Raw genomic sequence first — 25757 nt, 5'->3', positions numbered from 1 at the left:
GGGCAAGATAAATTAAATAAATAAATGCTCCTTTGCACAAATGTATGTTATTAAGATGAAAACTAAATGTAACTGCACCCTGCGAGTGAGAAGGGGGGGGGGGATAGAAGGATCAGAACAATTTGAGTCCCATCCAATTTTGTAAAATTTGCAAAACCTGAATGCCACCACTGGTATTTCAAAATTCTTATACAACTACAAAACATAAAATGCTTCATTAGCATTTCTTCAACTGCCAAATGATCTATGGAAGAAAAAGAAGGAAAAACCCTCTAGCTGCACTTGCAACAGAAGTTTCAATAACTTCTCGAAACCTCTTACTTAAATATAACTTGACTGATCACTTTTTGAGGTACTGTAACCTTTCCTAAAAATTTAGGAGGGCTGCACTGACAGCTGCAGTGGTCAGTAGCGTGCCCAGGATTTTCGAAAGGGAGGGGTTATATATACACTTTTTCTTGGTAGTCAGCACTCATTTTGTCATATTTTCCTATCTTTGACGTTCTTTTTTTTTTTAGGGAAGAATAGTGCTCATTACAGCCCAAGTTCCTTTTGTTTTATTGTGATTTTATCATGCTACAAATGCAATTCTTACATGGTTCAATTTCAATTTACGTCTGTTAACACATACCGCGGAATTTTAGCAAATTCTTAAGATTTTCTTCAGTATATGCTTTCGTGGTTAGGTTAGGCAGGTCAGGTTTGGTTCTCTTAGCATTAAAATAAAGTCCCCAAATGCATTCTACTAAGGTTCCGATTTAATTCTACATAGAGTTACCAGATCGCTGTAAGGGGAATGTAGGACATGCTGTCCCAAAATGTAGGACACAAACCATTCTCAATAAATAATACATATTTCTATAGAACACTTTAGAAAGTAGTTGAAAAATGACACTTTTCAGTTTTAAAAAAATGAATTCTTAATGAATTTTTAAATGCAAAATTTCAAAACTTGCAATCATACTAATCAATGCACCTCTCACTACATGATTTACCAGGTGTGCTGGTTAATAATTCTTAATTGATCCGAAAGAAAACAAGTGTATCTGGGGAGAAAGGTAACAAATGCTTTATTCAAAGTATGCGCCATCACTAGCTATAGATTGTGCCCATCTGTCCATCAAATTGTGGATGCCCTTCCAGAAAAATTGTTCACATTTTGAGGTGATCCAGTCAGCATGCCATTGTCCGACATCTTCGCTATTGTTGAAGTGTTGCTGGGAAAGTGAGTGAGACATCAATGAAAACAAGTGGTAGTCTGAAGGGGCTAAGTCTGGTGAGTATGGTGGGTGGGGCAAGAATTCCCAGCCAAGTGCAGAAATGGTGTCTCTGACGCCTTTCGCTGTGTGTGATGAGGCGTTGTCGTGCTGCAAAACCACTTTTCCGTATCTTGTCGCCCAACCTGGGCGCTTTTCGATCAATGCATGGTTCAAATTGATGAGTTGTTGACGGTAGCGAATGGCATTCACTGTTTTACCTGGATTCAGAAGCTCATGGTACACCACACCCTTCTGATCCCACCAAATGCACAGCATTGTCTTCCTTCCAAAGCGATTCGTTTTTTTTTGTTGTCGATGTTGAAGGTTGTCCTGGGTCAACCCATGACTTTTTTGCATTTTTGGTTCTCGAAGTAGATCCATTTTTCGTCCCCAGTCACTATCTGATGCAAGAAAAACTTTCTTTCATGCCGAGAAAGCAACACTTCACACACCATTTTTCGCTTTTCCATTTGTCTGTCGTTCAGATGATGTAGGACCCATTTTCCTGCCTTCTGGATCTTTCCCATAGCATGAAAACTATCAGATATGGTTTGGCGACCAACATTTAACTTCTCTGCCAGTTGTTGTTGCGTTTGCGTATCGTCTTCGTCCAACAGCGCTTGCAATTAGGCATCTTGGAATTTTTTCAGTTGGCCCAGGCGATCTTTGTCTTTCAAGTCGAAATCAGCACTTTTGAATCGTCAAAACCAACGCACACACGCATCTTGCATTAGGACATTGTCACTGTACGTTTCCACAAGGATACGATGGCTTTCACTTGCGTTTTTCTTTTGATTGAACAAGCTTAAATATGCTCCTTATTTGGTTTGAAGGTAAACATGTTTCCCACACAAACCCAATATCACGATCACTCGCACTCGGTTACACATCCACGGCATTTTGACAGGTACTGTCCTGGCAACACACTGACGTAACAGTTGAGACTGTGCACCAACCCTTGCTTCCAGTGTCATCCAGTGACGAAATTAAGAATTATTAACCGGCACACCTGGTAAGCGGTACTTCTCAGAGAAGACAATTTTTATCAAAATTTCAGATTTAGCCAAACTATATTTATGTTAGAGTGGACAGTCAAACTCTTTGAAATTATAGGGACCAGTACCAAACAAACATTTTACAAACTTTATTAAAAAATAATTTCTCTTGTGAGTCTGTTGTGCTGATGGTAATGAAAGTACTCTCTCAACATTTGAATTATGACCTGTAATGGCAAACAAATATTCAGCAATTACCGTAATTGAAAATGGTTCAAGAATTTTCATCTTGAGTAGTTTTTTGTTCAATAACAGGGTGTCTACCAAAATAACACATCCAGAATTCATTGACTTTTTCTGAACTTTTCCAGACCTTTTTTCAGTTTTTCTTAACATCTATCTGTACAGGTAAAGTTGAAAATTAGTAATTAAGAAAATAAATATTTATTTAATGAAAACCCCTACCAAAGAACCAGTGAAGATGGAAACTGAAGCTGAATTTAAGAAGAGAATTAGATCTGCTTTCTCGTACTAATGCATCCTGAACTGTGTTTGGCAGACAAGCAAGGCTTTGGCATCTGGATTTACAGCCAGTATAATCTTATGTGGGACTTGTGTCGGTTGTCCATACATGTTTGTGACTGTCCCTTCATCCATCTTATCTTAGCACCATTCATCCTCATCTTCGCGATTAGCCAAAGAGACAGAAAAAAGTGAAGTAAAATAAACTAAATCAACCAATCAGTCATTATGTTAGCAAAAATTCTTGACCACAAGAATAATTTATTGACTTTTTCTTTACTTCTTGACTATTTCTTGACTACCATGACTTTCTTGACTGGCAGACACCTTGAATAACTGTTCTCTACACCCCTGTTTTACAATCAAATTATATTGAATATTGAATAAGAATGTTTCAACACCTTGTTCCATCAGTATAAACCCTAAGGCAAGAAATTCTGCTCAGGCATTGAACAGTGATGTTATCAAAAAGTGGTCCCAAAACTTTGTTCATTAAGTACTTCCGTTTTCCTGTTTGTTTAATAGCAGGACAAACTTTTTTCCTTTTTGGGAAATAACTATCAAAATAAATTTCACTATTGAGTTTGGAAGCACGATTTCTTTCTGTTACCTATTTTCCTAATTAATATTATGTAACACTCAAAATGTAGGACATTTATGATATTTTTCAAATTCCTCCTGGACGCCGGACATAAGGCTAAAATGTAGGACATGTCCGGGAAAAACCAGACATCTGGTAACCCTACTTGTACATTCATTTCCACTAGTCTACGATACTTACTGTCACTTGTCCATGGGAACCATGCATACCTGTGTAAGGTAATTTTTAAGTTGTTTTCTTCATAATTTTTTCGAATCCAAACAGTGCTCATTACTTTAAGGAAAGTTCAAATTTCGTGTGACAATGATTTCCAAAATTCTACGATAATTAGTCTTCCTGCTAGGAAAATTTGAAAAATCATAAAAAAATCGGAACCGTTACCCTTATTACACCTCCACCAATGCTGAGATCATGCCTTCATGACATGTTTCAATATGCAGGGAATTGCTTTACCGTTATCTGAGTAAATTTACAACACCAGACCCCTACCGGTTTTTGTAATTTTTCGCATACTCAGTAATTGAGGCCTCCTAATTACGAATTTGAAGTTCAAATTTGAGGGTCACGTGTAGAAATTGCAAAATAAGCGAAATTGAGTGATCCGTGATCAGAACAGAAAGCCTCGATTTCTCCACGAAAACAATATTTATTGTAATATTTTACGTTTTAGAACGAAATTGATAGCCTATATTCCATATATTACTATGACCCCAAATTTTAACTGTTTGCCTAAACTAACCTTACCGAGAATGGTTCGTGGGGCTATCCATGAATGGTTTGTGGGGCTACCTGTTCATGGTTCTACGACCCCAAATTTTAACTATGTTTGCCTAACCTAACAGAGAATGGGGTAACATTATCGTATGAGGGAAACGGATTCCTTCAAATTTACAGGAGAAAGTACTTACGGAAATCATTTTCTTTAGTGTTGTGGAAGTTCCTGAATGTAGATTTGATCCATTTTAATGTGAATGCGTGTTGTTTTCTGCGAAAATCTCTGTCCGACATGCTGTTTCTGCTCCCGCCATTTGCTTTCTGCACGAGAGTGCAATGTTCCGTGTGTTAAGATGATGCAACCCCGTAGCCATTGTTCCAGACTCGCTGTGTTTTCACTAGAACATGACGTGTCGAGTATTTTTTTTTTTTAACTATGCTTGCCTAACCTAACTTAACCTAACCTACCCTTACGGAAATTGGGGCTAACGTGAATGGTTTTTGGGGCTAACGTGGATGGTTTTTGGGGCTAACGTCAATGGTTTGTGGGGCTAACATCAATGGTTTGTGAGGCTAACGTCAATGGTTTGCTTATTAGCATAATTTCAAATCTGGGGAACGAAGGTAGATCTTTTCCGGTGAACGAGGTTGCAACACTGCATAAATCGACAAAACACACTCAGAACGCCCCCGAAACCAGTACGCTATCATGGTCATAATGTGTTACAGATTCGAAACAACAAGTAACAGTAAGTACTCGTAAATCTAAGAAATAGACATTGATATGCACTATTTCACTTTAGGAAATGTTCCACATTCGAAAATAACACGTTAGCAATGTAAAGAAGTCCGAAATATATGATTCGTAGGTCTTTCCCTCATACGATAATAGTACTGAGAATGGTTTGTGGGGATATCCATGAATAGTTTGTGGGCCAATTGTGATCACTATAACGGCAAAATTTCCTCACTAAAGATGCCCTTTTAAGACTGCGTCACTGATTGCGAACGTCAATTGTTCATAAAACAACAAACATGGTTCCCATACTTGTATACGGAGAATGATTGCGAAAATTGTGAAGATTATTTTACAACTTCTCCACTTATTTCGTGAGTATAGAAATTACGGAAGGGTCCGGTATTGTAAATTCTTACCCCTTTATCTTACCACGTACTCCTGTACCCCCTCCCTCTTCCCAAACTTCTGACCATAAGGTCTAAAACTAAAGTACACAATATTGCTCTGCTTGCTAGGATTTGCCATACATTCTTGTAAGCTCCAGATAAACATGTCTTGTAATAGACAATACATTGAGTATCTCTGATTATTGTATAAAAATGACAAGCATGTACATATAAATTTAGAACTTACAGAACTCTCTATGTTTCCTGCATGCCCAGATATTGTGACTCGAACTTCCAAGTCTTTTAACAGCCATTTCTGACAGTTCTTGATTTTTGATAATAGATCATGTTCACTGATCTTGGTAGAAAGGGTCAATAATTTTTCAGCTTTTTGTGTACTACGTTGTTTCTGTTGCTTACTCTTCCGCTCTTCCTCGTAATACTGTTTACCCGTCATAAGACGATAGATTGGTCTTTCAGTCTTGGTATCGAAATCTTGTATTTTAATGAGTTTTAAGTCCCTCCGCTTTGCAATTTTCTCTGCTTCTTCAAGAGTCGGAATGGTAAGTTTTTCATCTGTTCCAATCAATGTTATTCGTGGACTACTGTTTTTCTTGCCACTTGTTTTTTGTGTTATCACATTTGTCTTCTGCGCGTTTGATGGCTTGTCAATAGGTCCAAAGCTTGAAAACTCTAGGCACAAATGGAATAGGGTTGCTGGTAGATATTTCAAATTTGTTATCGAAATTCTGCAGTGAACGTCATCCTGGAGAACGGGCACATTGGATAAAAAGCAACGAGCATTATTGTACGTTAGGGTATGAATATTTCTGCACTGAATAAATTTCCACACTTTGCATAGCATTTCGATGCAACTCACGCCAAAAAGGTGGTATCACCGAGTGAAAAGTTTAATTATTAATTCATATAAGGTGTTATCATCCAAGAAAACCAAACATTACATTACTTTTGGGTCTCACTTATCGCACAACACTTTAGAAACCTTGTGTACTGACGTCACGGGAGAAGGCTTTTTAATTTAAGGATACATGCCTACATTGTTAGGCTAGGCTAGCTACGTTTAGTTCTCTTAGCCTAAGTAATATTTTTAATTGTATTTATGCTAATGGAACCTAACCTAACATGCCTAACCTAATCTCGTAGTCATTCCTCGTCTGACGTCAGAACACAAGGTTGTAGAAATGAAGTGCGAACGGGCAGACCCATCACGTTTATGATGATGAGGACATCTTACGAGTTTTCCATCATTGAACTCTCGCAGAATTATTGAATGCATATCAAAGTTAACAAATAATTAATAAAGCATGTGCATTTGAACTGTTCTTTTATAATGCATTACGTTAACACTTCTTTGATTTCTAGTATTGGATATTTGTATACCACTTGCTTCAACAAATTATTTCGATAGTGAATAATTATACATACTAAGAATCTCCCAGCAAGTCTTTCCAAAATACCCTCAATCGGATGCTTCAAACGAATAGAAATCTCCTAATTGCATTACAAAATTAATATGTAATTTGTAACCATAACTCTCAAAATACATCTAAACTATTAATATGATATTTATTCGAATCATTTCGTAGCATTTTGTCTTTATTATATTTCTTATCTCAACCTGGACATATATACATATCGCCATTGCAGAAAACAGCTGTTGGCACATGCAAGGCGTCTGCTTCTATATTGTGCAACAAGAAATACGCTGCTTGGCGTTAATTATCATGTGTTTTTATTTTTTAAGAAAAAAGACGAAGGACGTATGGAAAACTCGCAACCAAGAGAAAAATTAAAGGCAAATCAGCTTGCATAAAGTATAGTTAGTCGGTACCAAATCAGCTGAATGACGCAAACTATCTATAAACTGACACACACTTTGAATTCATGGTCAGCCTATTGTATGATGCTGATAAATGTAAGACGAAATTTTACTGTATTGTATCATATCGCCAAATGGGAAGTAACAGACAACAAGAGGAGAAACTTTGTGAAAACCTTTTCAATGCATGACAAGTAAGAATTTCAATACTTTTGTAATCAGTTTTCTTAAAATGCCAATTAAACCAGTGCCTTAAGCTGCCTAAGATTCCCCTGCTAATTTGTGCAATTTTTTGCGACGATGAACGACTGTACACCCCGAAAATTACGTCGGCCCAAGTTCCGATTTTTTAAATTACGAACTAATGATCGTCAGAGACTTTTTACGTTCAATTTATATTTGTCTGTTAACACATGCTTCAGAGACTTGTTGGGTAACGGTTCCGATTGTCTTATGATTTCTTGGTAAATATGCGATATCGCCCGGACGGATTTCTTCAAATTTACAGGAGAAAGTACTTACTGAAATGAGTTTCTTTAGCATTCTGGACGTTTTTGGAGGTATTTTCTTTCACGGAAAGTAAAAACTTCGTAGTTTAATGCTGCCGAACAAGAATTAATCACTTTTTACGTAAGAAATTGGTATTGCCTGCCACATTATGCCGTTGTTTCCATTGTGTGCGTGCAGATGGCGAGAGCGTTGAAAGTCACGCGATCTCTGCAGTGTTTCCAAACGTGCCTTCTTTATACGAAAATTTCTATTTTTAACTATGTTCGCCGCACTTTCATTTTTCGATGAATTTAGGGGTGAAATGAGTTCTAATGGAACCTAACCTAACAGGCCTAACCTAACCTTGTGTGAATGGTTTGTGGGGGCTAGCCGTGGATGGTTTTTGGGGCTAACGTCAATGGATGGATTTTGGGGCTAATGTCAATGGTTTGTGGGGCTACCCGTGGATGGTTTTGGGGGCTAACGTGCATGGTTTGTTTAGGTAAACATGAAAAAAAATCGAAATAATACGTAATTTTCCGTCATGAAGGTTTGAAACACTGCTTGCGCACTGAAAATCGACAAAACACATTACGAGTGCACGCCATATTGTCTATTACAGAAGCGGAACAAGTAAGACAAATAATCAATCGTAATATGAAAAGTTGACAGTATTTTATGGAAAAATGCATAACTTCACCTTAAAGAATGTTCCGCAAGGCAAAATAGGTAAGTACCAGTGGTAAAATTAAGAAAATAAATGAGTGAAAGGTGTCCGGGCGTTATCGCATATTTACCGATTTTTTTCAAATTATCCTATCAGGAAGACTAATTATCATAGAATTTTGCAATCATTGTCACACGAAATTTGAACCTTAACGTAATGAGCACTATTTGGATTTCGAAAAAAGTTATGTATGTTGAAACAAACAACTTTAAAATTACCTTACGCAAACATGCGCGCAACCCATGGACAATATGGGTAACAGTTCTATAAGCCAGAGACACATTAAACTCGTTTATTTTCAAATAAAATTCATTGCTACTTACCTCATATGCATAGCAGAACATTTTTCAAGCTGGGGATAACTTTTTTTTTCCATGAAAAAAGCATTATTTTTAACATTATAATAATTTATTGGTCGTTGCTAATTCCGCGGGCCAAATCTTGACTCACGTTGTATATCGTCAGCTGATATGCAGTGTCCTCAGCTTAAGACAACTGACTCAACAATTCAAACATCAGTCCATAGGAAAAAATTAGCGGGGCAAAAATACATCCATGCCAATTCAGAACATTCGCTTATAACAATGGATAACATATTTTAATTTTTTTTTCCTGAGAGCACAATGACTATGTTCTAATAATAAGGATATCAAAAATGAAGAAGAAAGGATTTTTAATATAGCAGAAGAAAATGGCTTTCACACTAACAGAATAAACCAAATCTAAAAACAAGTCACAAGAAAACTAAAGGAAAAGAGAAATACAGACAAAGATGAAAAATCTGTTGAAAAATTTGTGTGCATTCCATTCCACAAGGGATTCTCACATAAAATTGCAAAAATTTTTAGAAGTTTTAATTTCAAAATTGTTTTTAAATCACCAAGAAGTTTGGAATGTACATTTAATGAATTCCAAATGAGAAACCAGATGTGGAAACCACAGGAATATATAATATAAGTTGTTAATGTTCAAAGGATTATGTGGGACAAACAGCAAGGAAAATGGCAATAAGATGGCACGAACACGATTTGGACATTATAAATCTAAACCCAAGAACAAGTTTGTCAGCTCACATCATGGAAGAGAAGCATTTTATTAAAAAGAGAAGGGTTTTAAAAAGATTGACGGGAAACATAGAGTTGAATGTCTGGGAAGCTTCGTTCATTGCAGAAGAACACTGGAATAAATTAAATAATGAAAATGGTAACATAGATCCAGTATGGAGTTTTCTTTTTCACAAATGGAGTAAGCCACCATCTTTAAAATTTAATGTAATAGAAAACATCAAGAGACTTTGTGAAAACAATAATGAATTTGAATTACCTGATGATATTTGGGATTCATAATAAAATAAAACAGACTGCTTCTTTTCACACTTAAGTTGCTCTATTACAACAATGTAACATTGACAACATCCATTGTACAGGGTGTCGCAAAACTCTTTCAACAACGCTTGGGTGCTGGTAGATATTAAAACAAGTAACTTTTCCCTATAAAGTTTACCTCAAAAGCGCTTAGTTTCTGCGCTATAAGTGCTTAAAATCTATCCTGTACGTATGCAACCCAACACAGCAAACGCTTGCTCTGACATAACTACCAGGGGCACGTGGCAGGGTTGCCACTAGCGTGCCTCGTTAAGAGAGACGACTTGAAAACAACAACTTGGGAGTTTTGCCTGAGCAAAATTCAAAACATTGCGATGTTGTAAGAAGCATTGACAGTATTTATAAACTGACCAAGACAAGTAATGGGCAGACTGAAATTCAAGATTACTCATTCTAAAATATCTCCATAATTGGTTGATTGATTTGGTTTATTTTAATTCGCTTTTCTGCCACCTTTGGCTAATCGCGAAGATGAGGATGATATGATGAAATTACAAATGACACCAATGTCTACGGCAGGATTTAAACCCGAGACACCTAGCGCCGTAGCGAGCTGTGCTAACCACATCACCAGGAAGTGTTTCGTGTATCATGCAATATCAACAATTGCAAGGGACACGTGAGATAGGGGAAATCTACGAACGAACAAATGTAAACATGATGTGCTTGCTGCCTCGTTTCGAACATGCAGACTGTAATGTTATTACAATTTATTTGGAAGTTTCCTATCTGTGCTAATGTTATTGCTAATCTTGTTCGTCTCACAAGTAAGTAATTGCAAGGCTTTTTTAATTTAATGATTGATTGATTAATTTGCTTTATTTTACTTCGCTTTTGTGCCACTTTTGGGTAATTTGCGAAGATGGGGATGAGTAATGATATGATGAAATTGATGAATAGACCCTCACAAACATCCATGTCCAAGTCGGGATTCCAACCCAAGACCCCTGGCATCGTAGTGCGTTGTTCCAACAACTCCGCCACGGGGCCGGCTTTTAATTTAATGAAACACGTTGTTTAGACATGAATAAATTCACACATTAAAACTAGTGCTTAGTAAAAGCCAAAGCCAAGAAATGCATATTTATATCAAGCGCTGAACTGTAAAGGGCACTCGTATTGCACAATGACAAAAAACAATTTTGCAAAAAGCAAAAGTCTATTGAGTCGCCTCGGTGATCGAGTACGTTTAGTGATCGACACATGATCTCTTTATCGAAAGTTCCTGATAAGAGCTCCGGCCTGGAGAAATATGCCACTGGATCATTTGTCTTCTTAGTTCTGATTATTCTGAAAAGGGAGCAGGTACTGCACCGCTACACCTATTGGTGCATTGAACTTAACGTAAAAAGAACACTGTAAGAAAACTGAATTCATAAAGTCTGTTAGTTTTCTGCTCTTAACGAATATTTTGACTCTTGGAACAATAGTGGCGTTAGAAAAATCAAGAACGAATATACTGACAAGAAAATTTCATTTCTGCAGTAAAGGCATGTTTTGCTGCGAATGTGATTGCAACCACGATGGTAGAGTGTAATGCACTAGCAGCCAGCAGGTTTTGTTCGAATGTCAAATGTTCGAACCGAGGCAGCAAGCACATCATGTTTACATTTGTTCGTTCGTAGATTTCCCGTATCTCACGTGTCCCTTGCAATTGTTGATATTGCATGATACACGAAACACTTCCTGGTGATGTGGTTAGCACAGCTCGCTACGGCGCTAGGTGTCTCGGGTTTAAATCCTGCCGTAGACATTGGTGTCATTTGTAATTTCATCATATCATCCTCATCTTCGCGATTAGCCAAAGGTGGCAGAAAAGCGAATTAAAATAAACCAAATCAATCAACCAATTATGGAGATATTTTAGAATGAGTAATCTTGAATTTCAGTCTGCCCATTACTTGTCTTGGTCAGTTTATAAATACTGTCAATGCTTCTTACAACATCGCAATGTTTTGAATTTTGCTCAGGCAAAACTCCCAAGTTGTTGTTTTCAAGTCGTCTCTCTTAATGAGGCACGCTAGTGGCAACCCTGCCACGCGCCCCTGGTAGTTATGTCAGAGCAAGCATTTGCTGTGTTGGGTTGCATACGTACAGGATAGATTTTAAGCGCTTATAGCGCAGTAACTAAGCGCTTTTGAGGTAAACTTTATAGGGAAAAGTTACTTGTTTTTATGATATCTACCAGCACCCAAGCATTGTTGAAAGAGTTTTGCGACACCCTGTATAACGGATTCTTTTTGTTTAAAAAAATACTAACCATTGTTATAACTGTATCTTTAGTGAAAATGAAAATACATGTCTGATGAAAGGAGCGTGTGTTCTCCTGAAATGTCACAAAGAAAACTGTTTTCTTATGCTTGTAATAACCGTAAACTACAGGAAAATAAGTTCCTCTTGTTTTATTGCAATTTCATCATGCTACGAATGCAATTTTAACATGGTTCGATTTTGATTTACGTATGTTAACACATACTGTGGAGTTTTAACGATTAACCTAGTTAAGATTTTGTTCAATATATGCTTTCATAGTTAGGTTAGGCAAGCCAGGTTTGGTTCTTTTAGCATTAAAATAAAGTCCCTAAATGCATTCTACTAAGGTTCCGAGTTACTTCTACATTAATTCCCACCAGTGTGCGATATTTACAGTCGCTTTTCAACGGAAAATACATTGTCCATGGGAAGTGCGCATGCTTGCGCAAGATAATTTTTAAGTTGTTTTTTTCAACATAAATAACTTTTCTCGAAATCCAAACAGTGTTCATTACATTAAGGAAGGTTCAAATTTCGTGTGATAATGGTTGCCAAAATTCTACGATAATTAGTCTTTCTGCTAGGAAAATTTGAAAATCATCATAAAACAATCGGAACCGTTACCGCTCTTAGTATTAAAATAAGTTCCCTAAATGTTTTCAACACCTAATCACATAATATGGTTTCAGCATGAAACCCCCTTCGAACAGCATGGAATCCACTGAAATTGCTTGATCGATAAACCAAGAGCTACTGCTTGCTTCGAATCGTGGATACTTCTGTAACCTATGTTTCAATTCATAATTTCTCCATTAAATAAATAGGGAAGCTTTTAACTGTGCTGCATTTTTCCAAGTTTTAAAATGTACTTCCACAATTATTTCCAGTACACTAGAGCACTTCTTAATACTTTTATAAGTGAAAATTATTCAATTTTTTTAAAAAAAAGATGAGTAAAAAAATCCTGGAAAAGTCGGGAAATTATTTTTTTTTAAATTTATTTATTTATTGCTTGCTGGGATCAGACAATGAAAAACATCTTTCCAATTTTCCCTGCAACCAGCTACCTGATTGGCAAAACTTCATATTAAAATGTTTGGTACTTTCTTTTCATGGCCATGCTGTCTAAGGCATCATGCTTTGGGCTCCGGCTACTATGCATTAAATATGCATTAAAATAAAAGTTGTTTTCTCTCTTTAATAACTTGCTCTTACAGATCTAATACATTAGGAACCCTGCCAGTTCATGTCCAGCGAGGTATATCTCTTACGTGCAAGAAGAATTCAAAACATGACACAATGGAAGATTTTCCTATTGATAAAATTAGGAATTTTAGCATTATAGCTCATGTTGATCATGGAAAAAGCACACTGGCAGATAGATTACTGGAGATTACAGGTAAGATTGTGGAAGTAGATATTATGTATCCTACAACCAAAGAACATTCACTTGTTCTTCACAACATTCATTTGAATGAAGTAATCTAACAGCTAAGTCCCTAAATTGAAGAAACGTTACACTTATTGATAGAAGAAGGTACTTTATATGTTTCACTATTTAGGCATATTTCAGTCAAGGATGCAATATCTATCTTTCTGCTTACGGCTGCCATATTGGGTTATCTATTTGATTCAATATGTCTTAGAAATGGTAGCAGCTACTAACATACCATTTGTGCAGAAATACTCCAAATTGTGTCAAGTTTCGTAATAAAACAAAGTTATATTTTCAAATAAAAATATATGTTTTTTTAAAAGAAAAAGGTTAATAACAAGTAACTTTTATAATATTTTTTAGGATAACTGAGTTTAAGACCTTGAAAATCCTTGATTCAGAAGGATTCAGGAGGGAAAGAGGGGCTAGTAAAGGTGGCCAGAGCAAGGTGCTGTTCACAATGTCAGTCAGTATGGCCAAGTTTGAGTTATGACCCTACTTATACACTCACTATGTTGTTGCACCTTGTTTGTTTATTTGTTATTTTCCCACTAATATATTCATTTGTTTTAATGTTTTTGGAGCTGCTGTTAGTGAATTTGTAGTTTTTTACGCTGTTAGTGAATTTGTAGTTTTTTACTTTACCTTGAAGATTAAACACACTAACGTAAAGTGCTTAAGATTCGCAGGACCTCAGCACCGGAAGCTAGAGCCAATTCCAGTTTTGACAAATTTCTGGAAATGTCCAGTCTGGCAATGTGACAGTCAGTTGCCAGGACAATGTTGTGTGAGGAGCAGAGGTGGTCACCCTCCGGAGGTCAACCCTCATGAGGACATACCTCACCCTCCGAAGACTTGTGACGGTGGGGTGAATCCATGAGGGTGAGAGTGAAAGGCTGGCTAGTCAAGAGGGTGAGGGCGAAGTCAATCCAAGAAGGTGAGGGTGAGAGCAAAGTCAATCTGTGACGGTGAGAGCGAAGTCAATCTGAGAGGGTGAGGGTGAAAGTCAAGCCATGAGGGTGAAGTCAATCAGTGAGGGTGAGGGCGAAAGTCTAGTCGTGAGGGTGAGGGCCAGGGCGAAGTCGATCTGTGAGGGTGATGATGAAAGTAGAGTTGTCAGGGCAAGTGAGGGTGAGGGTGAGGGAGGTTGAACGAAAATGACCATCTCTTGTTTGAAGTGGGATCCGAACCACAATGTGCCTCCACCGGGTCTAATAATAAATAGGCTTTAATGTTTTTAATTCGTTTCATGGTGTTTCTTGTCCAAAAATGCATGAAGTTCAAAATCTTGGTGCAGAGGATAAAGTGATACCACAACTTAGATGCTTGCATATTATAAATGTTATAGTGTGATAAACACATGATCAAGAAATAAAGAAGGAGCAGTTGCATCTTCCATTGATAAGGTGATTATAAAGTCAACGTGGCTGTCAGTTGCCCACGTACAATATACAATATGGCACGATTTTTGTGACAATATTAGTTAAAAATAATATTTATATTAAAAATCATAATTATATTTGATGTAAATTAATCTAATTATGCAATATACCTATAACTCAAATAATCTTAGTTCAAAATGCTACTCATTGTGAAACCATATTGCTTCCTTTACATGAATAAGTTCAATTTCGTGTCAATTCCATGTATGAAATGCATGTGGTAAAGGGAAGACTCGCAAGTGATTTCTTCAAACTCTCTCCGGAGGGTGACCCTTGTGAGGGCAGACCTCACCCTCTGAAGACTTGTGAGGGTGAGGGCAAGCCATGAGGGTGAAAGGTGAGTCTTGAGAGTGAGGGGAAGTCAATCCGTGAGGGCAAGGGTGAGTGTCAGAGACAACTCATGAGGGTGAGTCTGTGCGAGGGTGAAGTCGATCCATGGGGGTGAGGGCAAATTTGGAGTTGTGAGGGTGAGAGCAAAGTCAATCCATGAGGTTTGATGGCGAAATGCGAGTCGTGAGGGTGAGGACCAAGTTGAGTCGTGAGGGTAAGGGCGAAAGTTGAGTTGTGAGGGTGAGGGTGAGGGTGAAAGTAGAGTTGTGAGGGTGAGGGCAAAGTTGAGTCATGAGGGCAAAAGTTGAATTGGGAGGGTGAGGGCAAATTTGGAGTTGTGAGGGTGAGAGCGAAGTCGATCCATGAGGTTTAATGGCGAAAGGCGAGTCGTGAGGGTGAGGACCAAGTCGAGTTGTGAGGGTGAGGGTGAGGGCAAAGTCGAGTTGTTAGGGTGAAGGTGAGGGTGAGTGCAAGATCAAGCCGTGAGGGAGGTTGAATGAAAATGACCACCTCTGGTGAGGAGACAGAACAGATATTGTGTTATGGGTGATGATTGATTGATTTGGTTTATTTTACTCCGCTTTTTTTGCCACTTTTGATGAATTGCAAAGATGAAGATGAGTGATGATATGATGAAGTTAAAGAAAGGAACTTCACAAAGAACACCCAGACCAGGATTCAAACGTGGGCCCCCTGGCATAGTAGCACAATGTGCTAACCACTCCATCACAGAGATTGGCTATGGGTGAAGTTGCAAAATCTGTGGAAGAGATTATTTAAAAAGAGAAAGGTTTGTTGTATTGAGATTGTGCATGTGACAATAGTTGCACTATGTTACTGTGAGTGTTCTTAATGATAAAACAACAAAAAACTTTGGCAAAGGTAAAATATTATCATTTCATTTTCTCATCTCTCTCTCTCTCTCTCTCTTTCCTAAAAGAGAGAAAGAAAGAAAGGTAGAAAGAAGGAGAGAATGAGGTGGAGAGAGAATGTCCAGAGAAGGCTCAGCTGTAATTTTAAGGAGAGTCACATAACTCTACTGTGGTCAGAGATTGGGCAGCTACCGTGATGTAATAAACCTTGGCTCTCACAAAAGTGAATGTCATTGTGGTTCAGTGGCATGGTGCAATGAACAAGAGGTATCTTTCTTACATTGTAACAACTAGTGTTGGGTGATATATTGTCCAGACGATATATCACAATATTGAAAAAATATCATCCAGGTGATATCAACTAGACAATATATCGTCATGATATTTTGGTGATATATATAATGTCAGCGATATATCATCACAATATTTTGGCAATATTTATCATGGAGATGGTATATTGACAATATTACAGAAAAAATATTGTATCGTCTGTGACGATGTTTTCTTGATGAAGAAATGCGATATCAAATTTCTGATATCGTCCATCCCTAGTAACCACCCATTCTATAAATGTGACATTGTAACAGAATACTTCCTTTTTTTGTTTTATTTTTGAGCACGATGTAATTTTCCACATCTTATTTGTGTTTCTACTTAACCAGGTTTCTTTTTCAGGGACGATCGCAAAAAATTCTGGACACCAAGTGTTGGATCGTCTTCCTGTTGAACGCGAGAGAGGAATCACAGTTAAAGCTCAGACTGCATCGCTGCTGTATGAAGTTAACGATGAGAAGTATCTTCTTAACTTAATAGACACGCCGGGTCACGTAGACTTCTCTTACGAAGTGGCTCGCTCGCTAGCAGCGTGTGAGGGTGTCATTCTTTTAGTGGATGCCAACGAAGGTGTTCAGGCACAGACTGTGGCTAATTTTTACTTGGCTTTCACAAACAATCTGGTAATAATACCAATACTAAACAAAATAGACTTGAAACATGCAGATCCTGATCGAGTTTCAGGTCAAATGAAATCCTTGTTTGACATGGAGGAAGAAGACATTCTAAGGGTATGGCTTATTCTCTGACACTATTGATACATTTATGATGTTCTTGTGATAATTTGTTGTAATATATTATATGACCAAAACATAATTGAACATTTTTTTACATTATATTGAAATGAAATATTTCTAGTTCAATGACCAACCACATTAAGTGCTTGACTTTCAATCTGTCACCACCGAAGCCCTTGGTTCAAGCCCCATTCTGGGCATGGATGTTCTTTGGGAATTTCTTTCCATCAGTTTCATCTAATCATCACTCATCCCCATCATCGTGATAGCCATAAGTGGCAGAAAAGCAACATTAACTAACAAAAGTACAAATGTAAAAATGCAATAACATTTTGTGTAATTTGCAGGAAAAAAAAAGAATAATATTATTTCTATAATTGCCACAGATTTCTGCCAAGTTGGGAACTGGTGTTCTGGATATTCTGAATGCCATTATTCAGAGAATTCCTCATCCCTCAGGTGATCCGAGTGCTCCCTTCCGGGCTCTCCTCTTTGACTCCTGGTATGATCGGTATCGAGGAGCTATAATTTTGATATGTGTTAAAGATGGATCTGTCCAAGTTGGGGATGAAATTCAATCTGCTCACACAGGAAGCTGCTACCAAATACGAAGTCTAGGACTCCTCAGGCCACATGAAGAACCAGTTGCAACTTTGTTAGTAAGATGATATATTTTTTTTGTTACTATATTTCAAAATCTTTGTGTTGTAGTATTTGTATGTTACTCTTCCAATATTACTTTTGTATAACTAAATCAATGCAATCAGTACCAGCAAGTATTAATTGAGCATCTCAGGAGTAAAACTCGATAACCCACACTCCGTTCAAAATTGGATGCAGTTGTTGTACAATAGTGAATGAAGTTCCTTCAGTAGTCACTGATAGCAAAAGACACACGACAACTGGGTAACCCATGAGCCGAAATGTAATGGACAGACTTTCACCTGTGTATTTTTCGGTTTCGTACTTTTGTGAGTGATCAAGTTCTACTCCCGAGCCTATCAATTAATCAACACTACTTTGCAGAAGTGTGGATACAATGTGTGTGAATATACAAGGTGTTTAAAAAAGAATGACCCGATTTTAAAACATTATATTTAGTGATGAAAACAAATTACAAAAATGGAACAAAGTGCAAAATACTCACAAAATGATAAAATTTTAGCAATGTTATTACAAGTGCTCTATGTGTCCTCCACCAGCTGCACGGACATCAAGTCGATAGCTAAATTCATCCCACACTTTTTGCAAGGTAACTTCTACTGTGGTCACTGCTGCTGTTATCCTGTGTTTGAGTTCATCTAGGTCACGTGCTAACGGTGGAACAAAAACACGTTCCTTCACGTATCCCCACAAGAAGAAGTCGCATGGGGTCATGTCTGGAGTTCTTGGAGGCCAAGAGTGTAGGGCATTGTCTCGGGGTCCCGTGCACTCTATCCAGCGTTGAGGCAGTGTGTCATTGAGGAATTGTACGTTGTTGTGCTAGTGTGCTGGGGCTCCGTCTTGTTGAAATAAGATATCATCAGAGTCCTCAAAAGTTGTGGAAAAAGCCAGATCTGCAGCATTTCAAGATAGCTCATTCACTTCACTGTGTTTTCCTAAAAAAAAAGAATGGGCCATAAATCTTGGTGTGAGAAATTGCACGAAAAACGTTTACTTTTGGTGAATCTCACTCATGCTCAGTTGCATGAGGATTCTGGAGCCCCCATTTCCACACGTTACGTACATGAAATGTAACTTCATCACTAAAAATCAGCCGTGGTAAAAATCTTGTCGTCTTCCATATCCACTAAGAGAGCATTGCTAAACTCTACACGTTTCCTTTTATTACCAGCACAAAGAGCTTGCACTAGTTGTAATTGGTATGGTTTATAGACCAAACGTTGCCTTAACACACGCTAGACAGTCGTATGAGGAATTGCAAGTTCTCTGCTGGCACGGCGAGTAGACTTTCTTGGGCTTTCCTCAAACGCTTACTGAATTGTTTGCACACTTTCATCAGAAGTGTGAGGTCGACATGGACTCTTACCCTTGCACAAACATCCTGTTTCTTCAAACTGACGATACCAATGACGAATGTTCTTCGGCAAAGGTGGATCAATCCCAAAATGCTGATGAAAAGCATGCTGGACTGTAATCACTGACTGTCTTGCTAAACTGCAGAATGCAAAAAGCCTTTTGAGCAGTTGCCATCTTGCAACAGATTGAGGTTGTGGACAGGTTCAACCTGTGGAGTGGCATCTAGCGACGATTCTCTAAAATTGTAGGCCACACCCATTCGAGCAACACAACTTTCATTCACGGGATGGTCATCGTTCCATAATTATAATTTTTACAATCGGGCCATTCTTTTTTAAACACCGTGTACAATAGAGTGCTGCAATGAGTGTTTTTTGCTCGAGCGGCAAATATTTTGCATGGGTCACACTGGATGGCATTCAGAATTGATAGTTCTTCCACTCAAGTGAAAAATGCTCAAACTCTCGAACCCTATTAGTACACGTATTTCTGTCATTTGTCTATTGTAGTGGGCCCTCAAATATGGGTCGTGAAGTAAAAGACTGAAGTGAAATTGAAAAATAAATCAACATAACAGTTGGGCTGAAAAGTTCGTAGGCTAACATTGTAAAAAATATTTTTTTGACAAAATTCGATTTTATTATTCAATATAGTTGCCTTTGAGGGTGATACAACGATTATAGCGGTCATACAATTTTTCGATGCCATTTTTATAGTACGATTTCTCTTTAACCTCAAAATAGGCCTCAGTTTCGGTGATTACCTCTTCATCAGTGCTAAATTTCTTTCCAGCGAGCATTCTTTTAAGGTCTGCAAACAGGAAAAAGTCACTGGGGGCCAGATCTGGAGAATATGGTGGATGGGGAAGCAATTCGTAGTCTAATTCATATAATTTTGCCATCGTTTTCATTGGTTTGTGACACGGTGCATTGTCTTGATGAAACAGCACTTTTTTCTTCTTCAAATGGGGCCGTTTTTTCGTGATTTCATCCTTTAAACGCTCCAACAACGCTGTGTAATAATCGCTGTTGATGGTCTGGCCCTTTTTGAGGTAATCGATGAATATAATACCATGCGCATCCCAGAATACTGATGCCATAACCTTGCCAGCCGACTGTTGCGTCTTTCCACGCTTTGGATTCGGTTCATCACGTGCAGTCCACTCGGCTGACTGTCGATTGGACTCTGGAGTGTAGTTATGGAGCCATGTTTCATCCATTGTAATATATCGACGGAAAAATTCGTGTTTATTACGGTTGAATATCGCTAAACATTGCTCCGAATCATCAAAACGTTGTTGCTTTTGATCTATTGTGATCACGCGCGGTACCCATTTTGCACACAGCTTTCGCATGTTCAAATATTCATGCACAATATGTCCAACACGTTCCTTTGATATTTTTAAAGTCTCAGCTATCTCGATCAACTTCACTTTACGATCATTTAAAATTATTTTGTGGACTTTTTTGATGTTTTCGTCGGTAACAGCCTCTTTGGGGCGTCCACTGCGTGCATCGTCTTCGATGCTCATTTCGCCTCGTTTAAATTTAGCAAACCACTTCTCAACGGTTGATTTTCCTGGTGCAGAGTCCGAATAATGTTTATCAAGCCAAGCCTTGGCTTCAACTGTTTTTTTTTTGCGCCAAGAAGCAATGCTTTATTAACACACGAAATTATTTTTTATCCATTTTTTCACAATAACAAAAGCTGCTTCACTCACAATGCTATATCTCACGAACTAATTATCCGGCAGCTGTGAAATTTATACACATATCTTTTGAAGGTTAGTACTAAGTAAAAATCACATGGATTTAATTCTAGTAACGCCATCTATGAGTCAGCCTATGAACTTTTCAGCCCAACTGTTAGTTATTATCTCCATATTAAAATGCAGATTTCTATATCTAACCGAGATATGTGAAAATGAAATAGATGATTATGGGCTAAAACCACCTAGCCTGTCATTTTATGTTTCTACGATTATTGTCTCATTAAAATGATGTTTGATTGAATGTTATAACTGCATTTTATTATTTTGCAGAATATGATTATCCTTTTCGGTAAGTGAACAATGATGTACACATATTTGTTGCATTGTGATACGATATTTGTAATTGCTAAGGTAGGTCTGTCAGCATGTGTATCCAATTTACGTTTATGTCTAGATATTGAATACTTTCATATGTATTGTATTTCAGTCTTACATAATAATATACGGAAATTGTAATTACATTGAGTGGTTTCCTTCCATGTATAGGTTTTAGGTTGACAGTGCTGCTTATTAAGTTTTGAAATATGGGATGTTGTCAATTATTCCAGTACAAGTGTGGTATGCTCGAGCGTGCTACATTTGCCCTTGTTTCAGTTGCTATTTACAGGTACTTTCTCCCTCATTGTGTCTCGAATACTCTCTATCCATGTAATTTTTTGTTGCTTTCTCTTCCTCTTTTCTGGTGGAATCTAAGCTATGTAATTCTACATCCATTTGACATGTTCAAACTATTTCAACAACATACCATTACAGAACACCCCCCTCCCAAAAAAATCCATTTAATTTTCATGTGGATGATCTGCCCTTTTTCATTCTTTCTCTTATATTAGGTTTATCACCTCTGCAGGGTAGTCACAAAGTAGGAGTACTCCCCCTTTATTTTCGACACTACGATGGTAATACATAGTTGGATTACTTGATTTGAACACATACAGTCCCATGCGAATTAACCGGAGCAAGATATTTTTATGCATGATAGAGTCTCAAACTTAACTATGGTTTCATGATGATGATTCTGTGACAAATCGTGTAATACAAATTATATAACAGAAAGAAGAACATATCAGCTAATAAGAAATATTACGAATATGTAATTTATTGTTTCTGAATAGTGTAATTGATGAATTAGGGTATAAGTACAAAAAATACATAAAGTATGTAATTATTGTCGTATTTCAATTAATTTGCACGGGACTGTATGCGTGTGTGAATTCGCCCACTAATAAATGTATGAACATTGAGAAAATATTTCAAATAAAGTAGGCCAATCAGAAATGAGGTCTACAGTCCCGTGCAAATTAATTGAAATACGACAATAACTACACACTTTATGTATTTGTTTTGTACTTATACCCTAATTGATCAATTACACTATTCACAAACAATAAATTACATATTCCTAATATTTATTAATAGCTAATATGTTCTTCTTTCTGTTATATAATTTGTATTACACGATTTGTCATAGATTTATCATCATGAAACCATACTTAAGTTTGAGACTCTATCATGCATAAAAATATCTTGCTCCGGTTAATTCGCACGGGACTGTACCTGTGTCATTGATTAACCACCTGTGGGACTTCTTGGAGGCCCTTCAGAACATTATTGAGGGGAACGGTACCACCTGGAAAAAGGTCTTACTTACACTTGCATCGCAAAGTGTGCCAAAAATGGCTCACAGTTTGACCGTGCTACAAAAAAGCCGATCTCCATACCGATGTTCTGGACACTTAAACCATCAGGTATGTGTTCATATCAAACCATTGTAATGTTGAAAATACAGTGAGGGTACACCCACTTTGTGACTCCCTGTATATTGATTTATTTAAGATTGTAAATGTTCATATTTGTCACATCGTTAGCATAAGGGAAGAGAAGTTTGAGTTTTTTTTTTTTTTTATGTCAACTTTATGTACAGATAGTCTAAAAAGAACTGGATCGAAATGGCTATATGCCTCCACCGAGTATCAAACCTGCGATCCCTTGATTATAAAGCTACATTTCCACTATGCTATCGGGGAGACCCTTAAAAGAGGAGGAGGCAGCAATGCTGTGTTACAATACTAAAAAGTAGCTGTACACCATTACATCCTTGTCTAAATCACCTGGTAATAATACTTTTTGACACTGTCAAAATATAGTGAATAAGATAATACAATGTGCCAGAAGCATAATAATTCTTTGCAAGTGCTTATATATATTATTTGAATTCGGTTCACACATAGTTCTTTACATTTTTACTGCATGTAGGAAAGCTGGCCAAGTTGGCTACCTTGTCTGCAACATGCGAAGCACCACAGAGGCCCACATTGGAGACACTTTATTCCATAAAGGTGTAGATGTGGAGATTTTTAGTGGCTTCCGACCAGCAAAACCAATGGTGTTTGCCGGAATTTATCCCATGGACCAATCACAGCATCCAGCCTTAAGAAGTGCCATAGAGAAGCTTCTTTTGAATGACTCCAGTGTGACACTAAGTGTAGAGTCAAGGTAAGCACACTTATACATCTTTTGATTCACTTTCTCCGATCCCATTTTTTAAAATTTCCCAGTCATATTTTGCACGGACTAACGAATTTTATCACCATGCAACAAGTGTTTTTGAGCTTACCTGTAAAGAAAACAAAAGTTTTGAGTTATTGTTCATTACTAAACAAATGATATTCATATTTTGGATGCGTGCGACTTACTCACTATCATATATAAGCATAAAATCAAAATTTGTTATTTACTTACGTACAGTGAGTATATACTTGTAAAACACAATGTTTCGGTGGCAACTGTCCCCTTCTTCAGGTCAAGAAGTCGGCTTTACGGAAATCCACAAAGCTTCGTCATTTAGAAAGGATATAGGTTCTTACGTGGACAGGTTGAATGCTAGGATAACAAATGACTAAAACAGGACTATTCCCACATTTTAAAATCCCTTAAAACTCATATAAAAGCTGTTAAAACTCGTGTTACTATCCGATCACAATTCACATGTTGACTGGAACTGGTATGTACTCAAATGTGCGAGGTTTGCAAGTGAGTCAATTTTCCTCCTTCCCCTAACTTCCCCTTCCATTACGTCATTTCAAACAAGAAGTCACGTGTTATGCTTGCCTCCCGTTCAATGTCTGGGTTAACCTTGAATCCGATTTCTTTATATTCACGTTTTTCCCTTTTTTTTTTAACATTCCTAGCCATATTTCATCAATATTCCCATCTTCTCTATTCAGCTTGTTCTCTCTATTTTTACATATAAATGAGGCCTCATAAACATTCCTACTTAATAATTTGTCTTCCTTTGATTTTATGCTTATATAACAAATATTTAAGATCAATTATTAAAAATTTACAGCATCCCAAAAGTGTTTACCTAATTTTGCCCCACCCTGCACTTTTATCTGTCAATAATCATCTCTATTAATCTATGTTGCACCTAGATAATTCTGTATGCATCCTTATCTTTCAATAGTTTGCATTTTATTGTCTGTGTGTTCTGTGGGTAAGTAAATGCTAACTATCCTTATTTTTGTACATTCTGCAGCCCAGCATTGGGGCAAGGTTGGCGCTTGGGTTTTCTTGGGCTTCTGCACATGGAAGTCTTCAGTCAACGATTGGAGCAGGAATATGGCACTGATGTTGTTGTGACAGCTCCAAGTGTAACGTATAAGGGTAAGTTAGTGGAGGCACATGGCACAGTGGTTTGGATCCCACTTTAAACTGTAGGTCCAGCCACGATTAGCCTTTCTGTGCATAAAGTGGACTTTAAAACAACAAATCAAATGATGACATACTCTTCAGTTGACAAATGTCACATTGAGTTGCTACTTATCTGTCCTCCTCTTCATTGCCTGAAGAAATGTTGCAGCATTTGTGCTGTCTTCTTTTTGTGCCATGTACTCAACACACATAAAAGGCCATTGCATAGGAAACTAGCAATACATTTATTTATTTTGGTTTATAAACATTGATGTTTTTCAGATAAAATTGAAATAATGTGCACTGCACATTTAAAACAAATTGTTTTGTTGTGTGTTGGAAAGCTTTTAGTACCTTTGAAGGTAAGAATTAATAAAAACTAAGTTGCTGACCAAGGCAGTTTATTAAGATATAAAAACACTTAACATGTAACGTTTCAACCCTGTATTAGGGTCTTCCTCAGACGAAGAACTAAACTAAAATGAAGAAATACACACACAGAAAGATATATATACAGTCTGCGCAGAAAGTATTGACGCCAACAGCATTGACGTCAATTATTTTCGCGTTTTTACATAGGACCACCTATCTCCTAAACGACACCGTGAAAAGAGTTGTCGTTCATGGGCAGTAAACTACCACCTGCGATCTTCCTTTGTTCGTAGCTGCAAGTTTCAACTCGCTCAGTTTCGAGTGGGAGACGTTGTTGTACATGCGCACGTGCGTGTGGTATTTCCTGTGAATTTTGGGCTGTTGTGTTGGTGTTCTGAGTTGATTTTGTGTGTGAAACGATGCCTTACAACATATTGAAGCCTGGCGATACTGAGCAGGTGATTGTCTTGTTTAGAGCAGGCATAAGAAGCACAGAAATCGCAACACAAACAGGCGTGAACCTGAGAACAGTGCAACATTTGGTGAAACGCTTCAAAGACGAAGGTGGGGTCAAAATGCCTTGCCCAAAACCTAAGTCTGGTCGGCCTAGGAAAGTGTCTGAATAAACACTGCACATCATGAAAAGGCAGCTAAGGAACCAACCTTTGTTAACAGCTAGGAAACTGAAAGAAAAAAATTCTCTGTTGCTTGATAATGTGTCCCTCCGGACAATTCAGGAGATGATCCATGATGACTTAGGGCTACGCAGTTACAGAGCTCGCCCGAAACCTCGCCTTACAGAGAAGCATCGTAAGAAAAGACGGGATTTCTGTAAGAAATACAGTA

At 37.6% G+C, this 25757-nt stretch overlaps 2 protein-coding genes across 4 annotated transcripts in view; one reads left to right on the top strand and one right to left on the bottom strand.

Annotated features, from left to right (window-relative positions):
• Positions 1–6314, bottom strand: part of mIF3 (mitochondrial translation initiation factor 3) — a 34723-nt gene extending 28409 nt beyond the window's left edge. For all 3 annotated transcript variants that reach the window (XM_083119515.1, XM_083119516.1, XM_083119517.1), the window contains exon 1: positions 5464–6314. In XM_083119515.1, coding sequence (XP_082975641.1) covers positions 5464–6081 — 618 coding nt within the window. In that variant the 5' untranslated portion in view covers positions 6082–6314. The remainder of the gene's footprint in view (positions 1–5463) is intronic.
• Positions 6315–6892: 578 nt separating this feature from the next.
• waw (Translation factor waclaw) overlaps positions 6893–25757 on the top strand; it is a 34161-nt gene continuing 15296 nt past the window's right edge. The window contains exons 1-6 of the mRNA XM_083120204.1: positions 6893–7250; positions 13128–13309; positions 16665–17053; positions 17446–17714; positions 23103–23342; positions 24385–24512. Coding sequence (XP_082976330.1) covers positions 7081–7250; positions 13128–13309; positions 16665–17053; positions 17446–17714; positions 23103–23342; positions 24385–24512 — 1378 coding nt within the window. The 5' untranslated portion in view covers positions 6893–7080. The remainder of the gene's footprint in view (positions 7251–13127; positions 13310–16664; positions 17054–17445; positions 17715–23102; positions 23343–24384; positions 24513–25757) is intronic.

Source organism: Lepisma saccharinum, chromosome 3 (genome assembly GCF_977018435.1).
Source record: "Lepisma saccharinum chromosome 3, izLepSacc3.1, whole genome shotgun sequence".
NCBI classification, from domain to species: Eukaryota; Metazoa; Arthropoda; class Insecta; order Zygentoma; family Lepismatidae; genus Lepisma; species Lepisma saccharinum.
The sequence above is the reverse complement of the archived record's forward strand: the minus strand, read 5'-3'. Positions and strand labels throughout refer to the sequence as shown.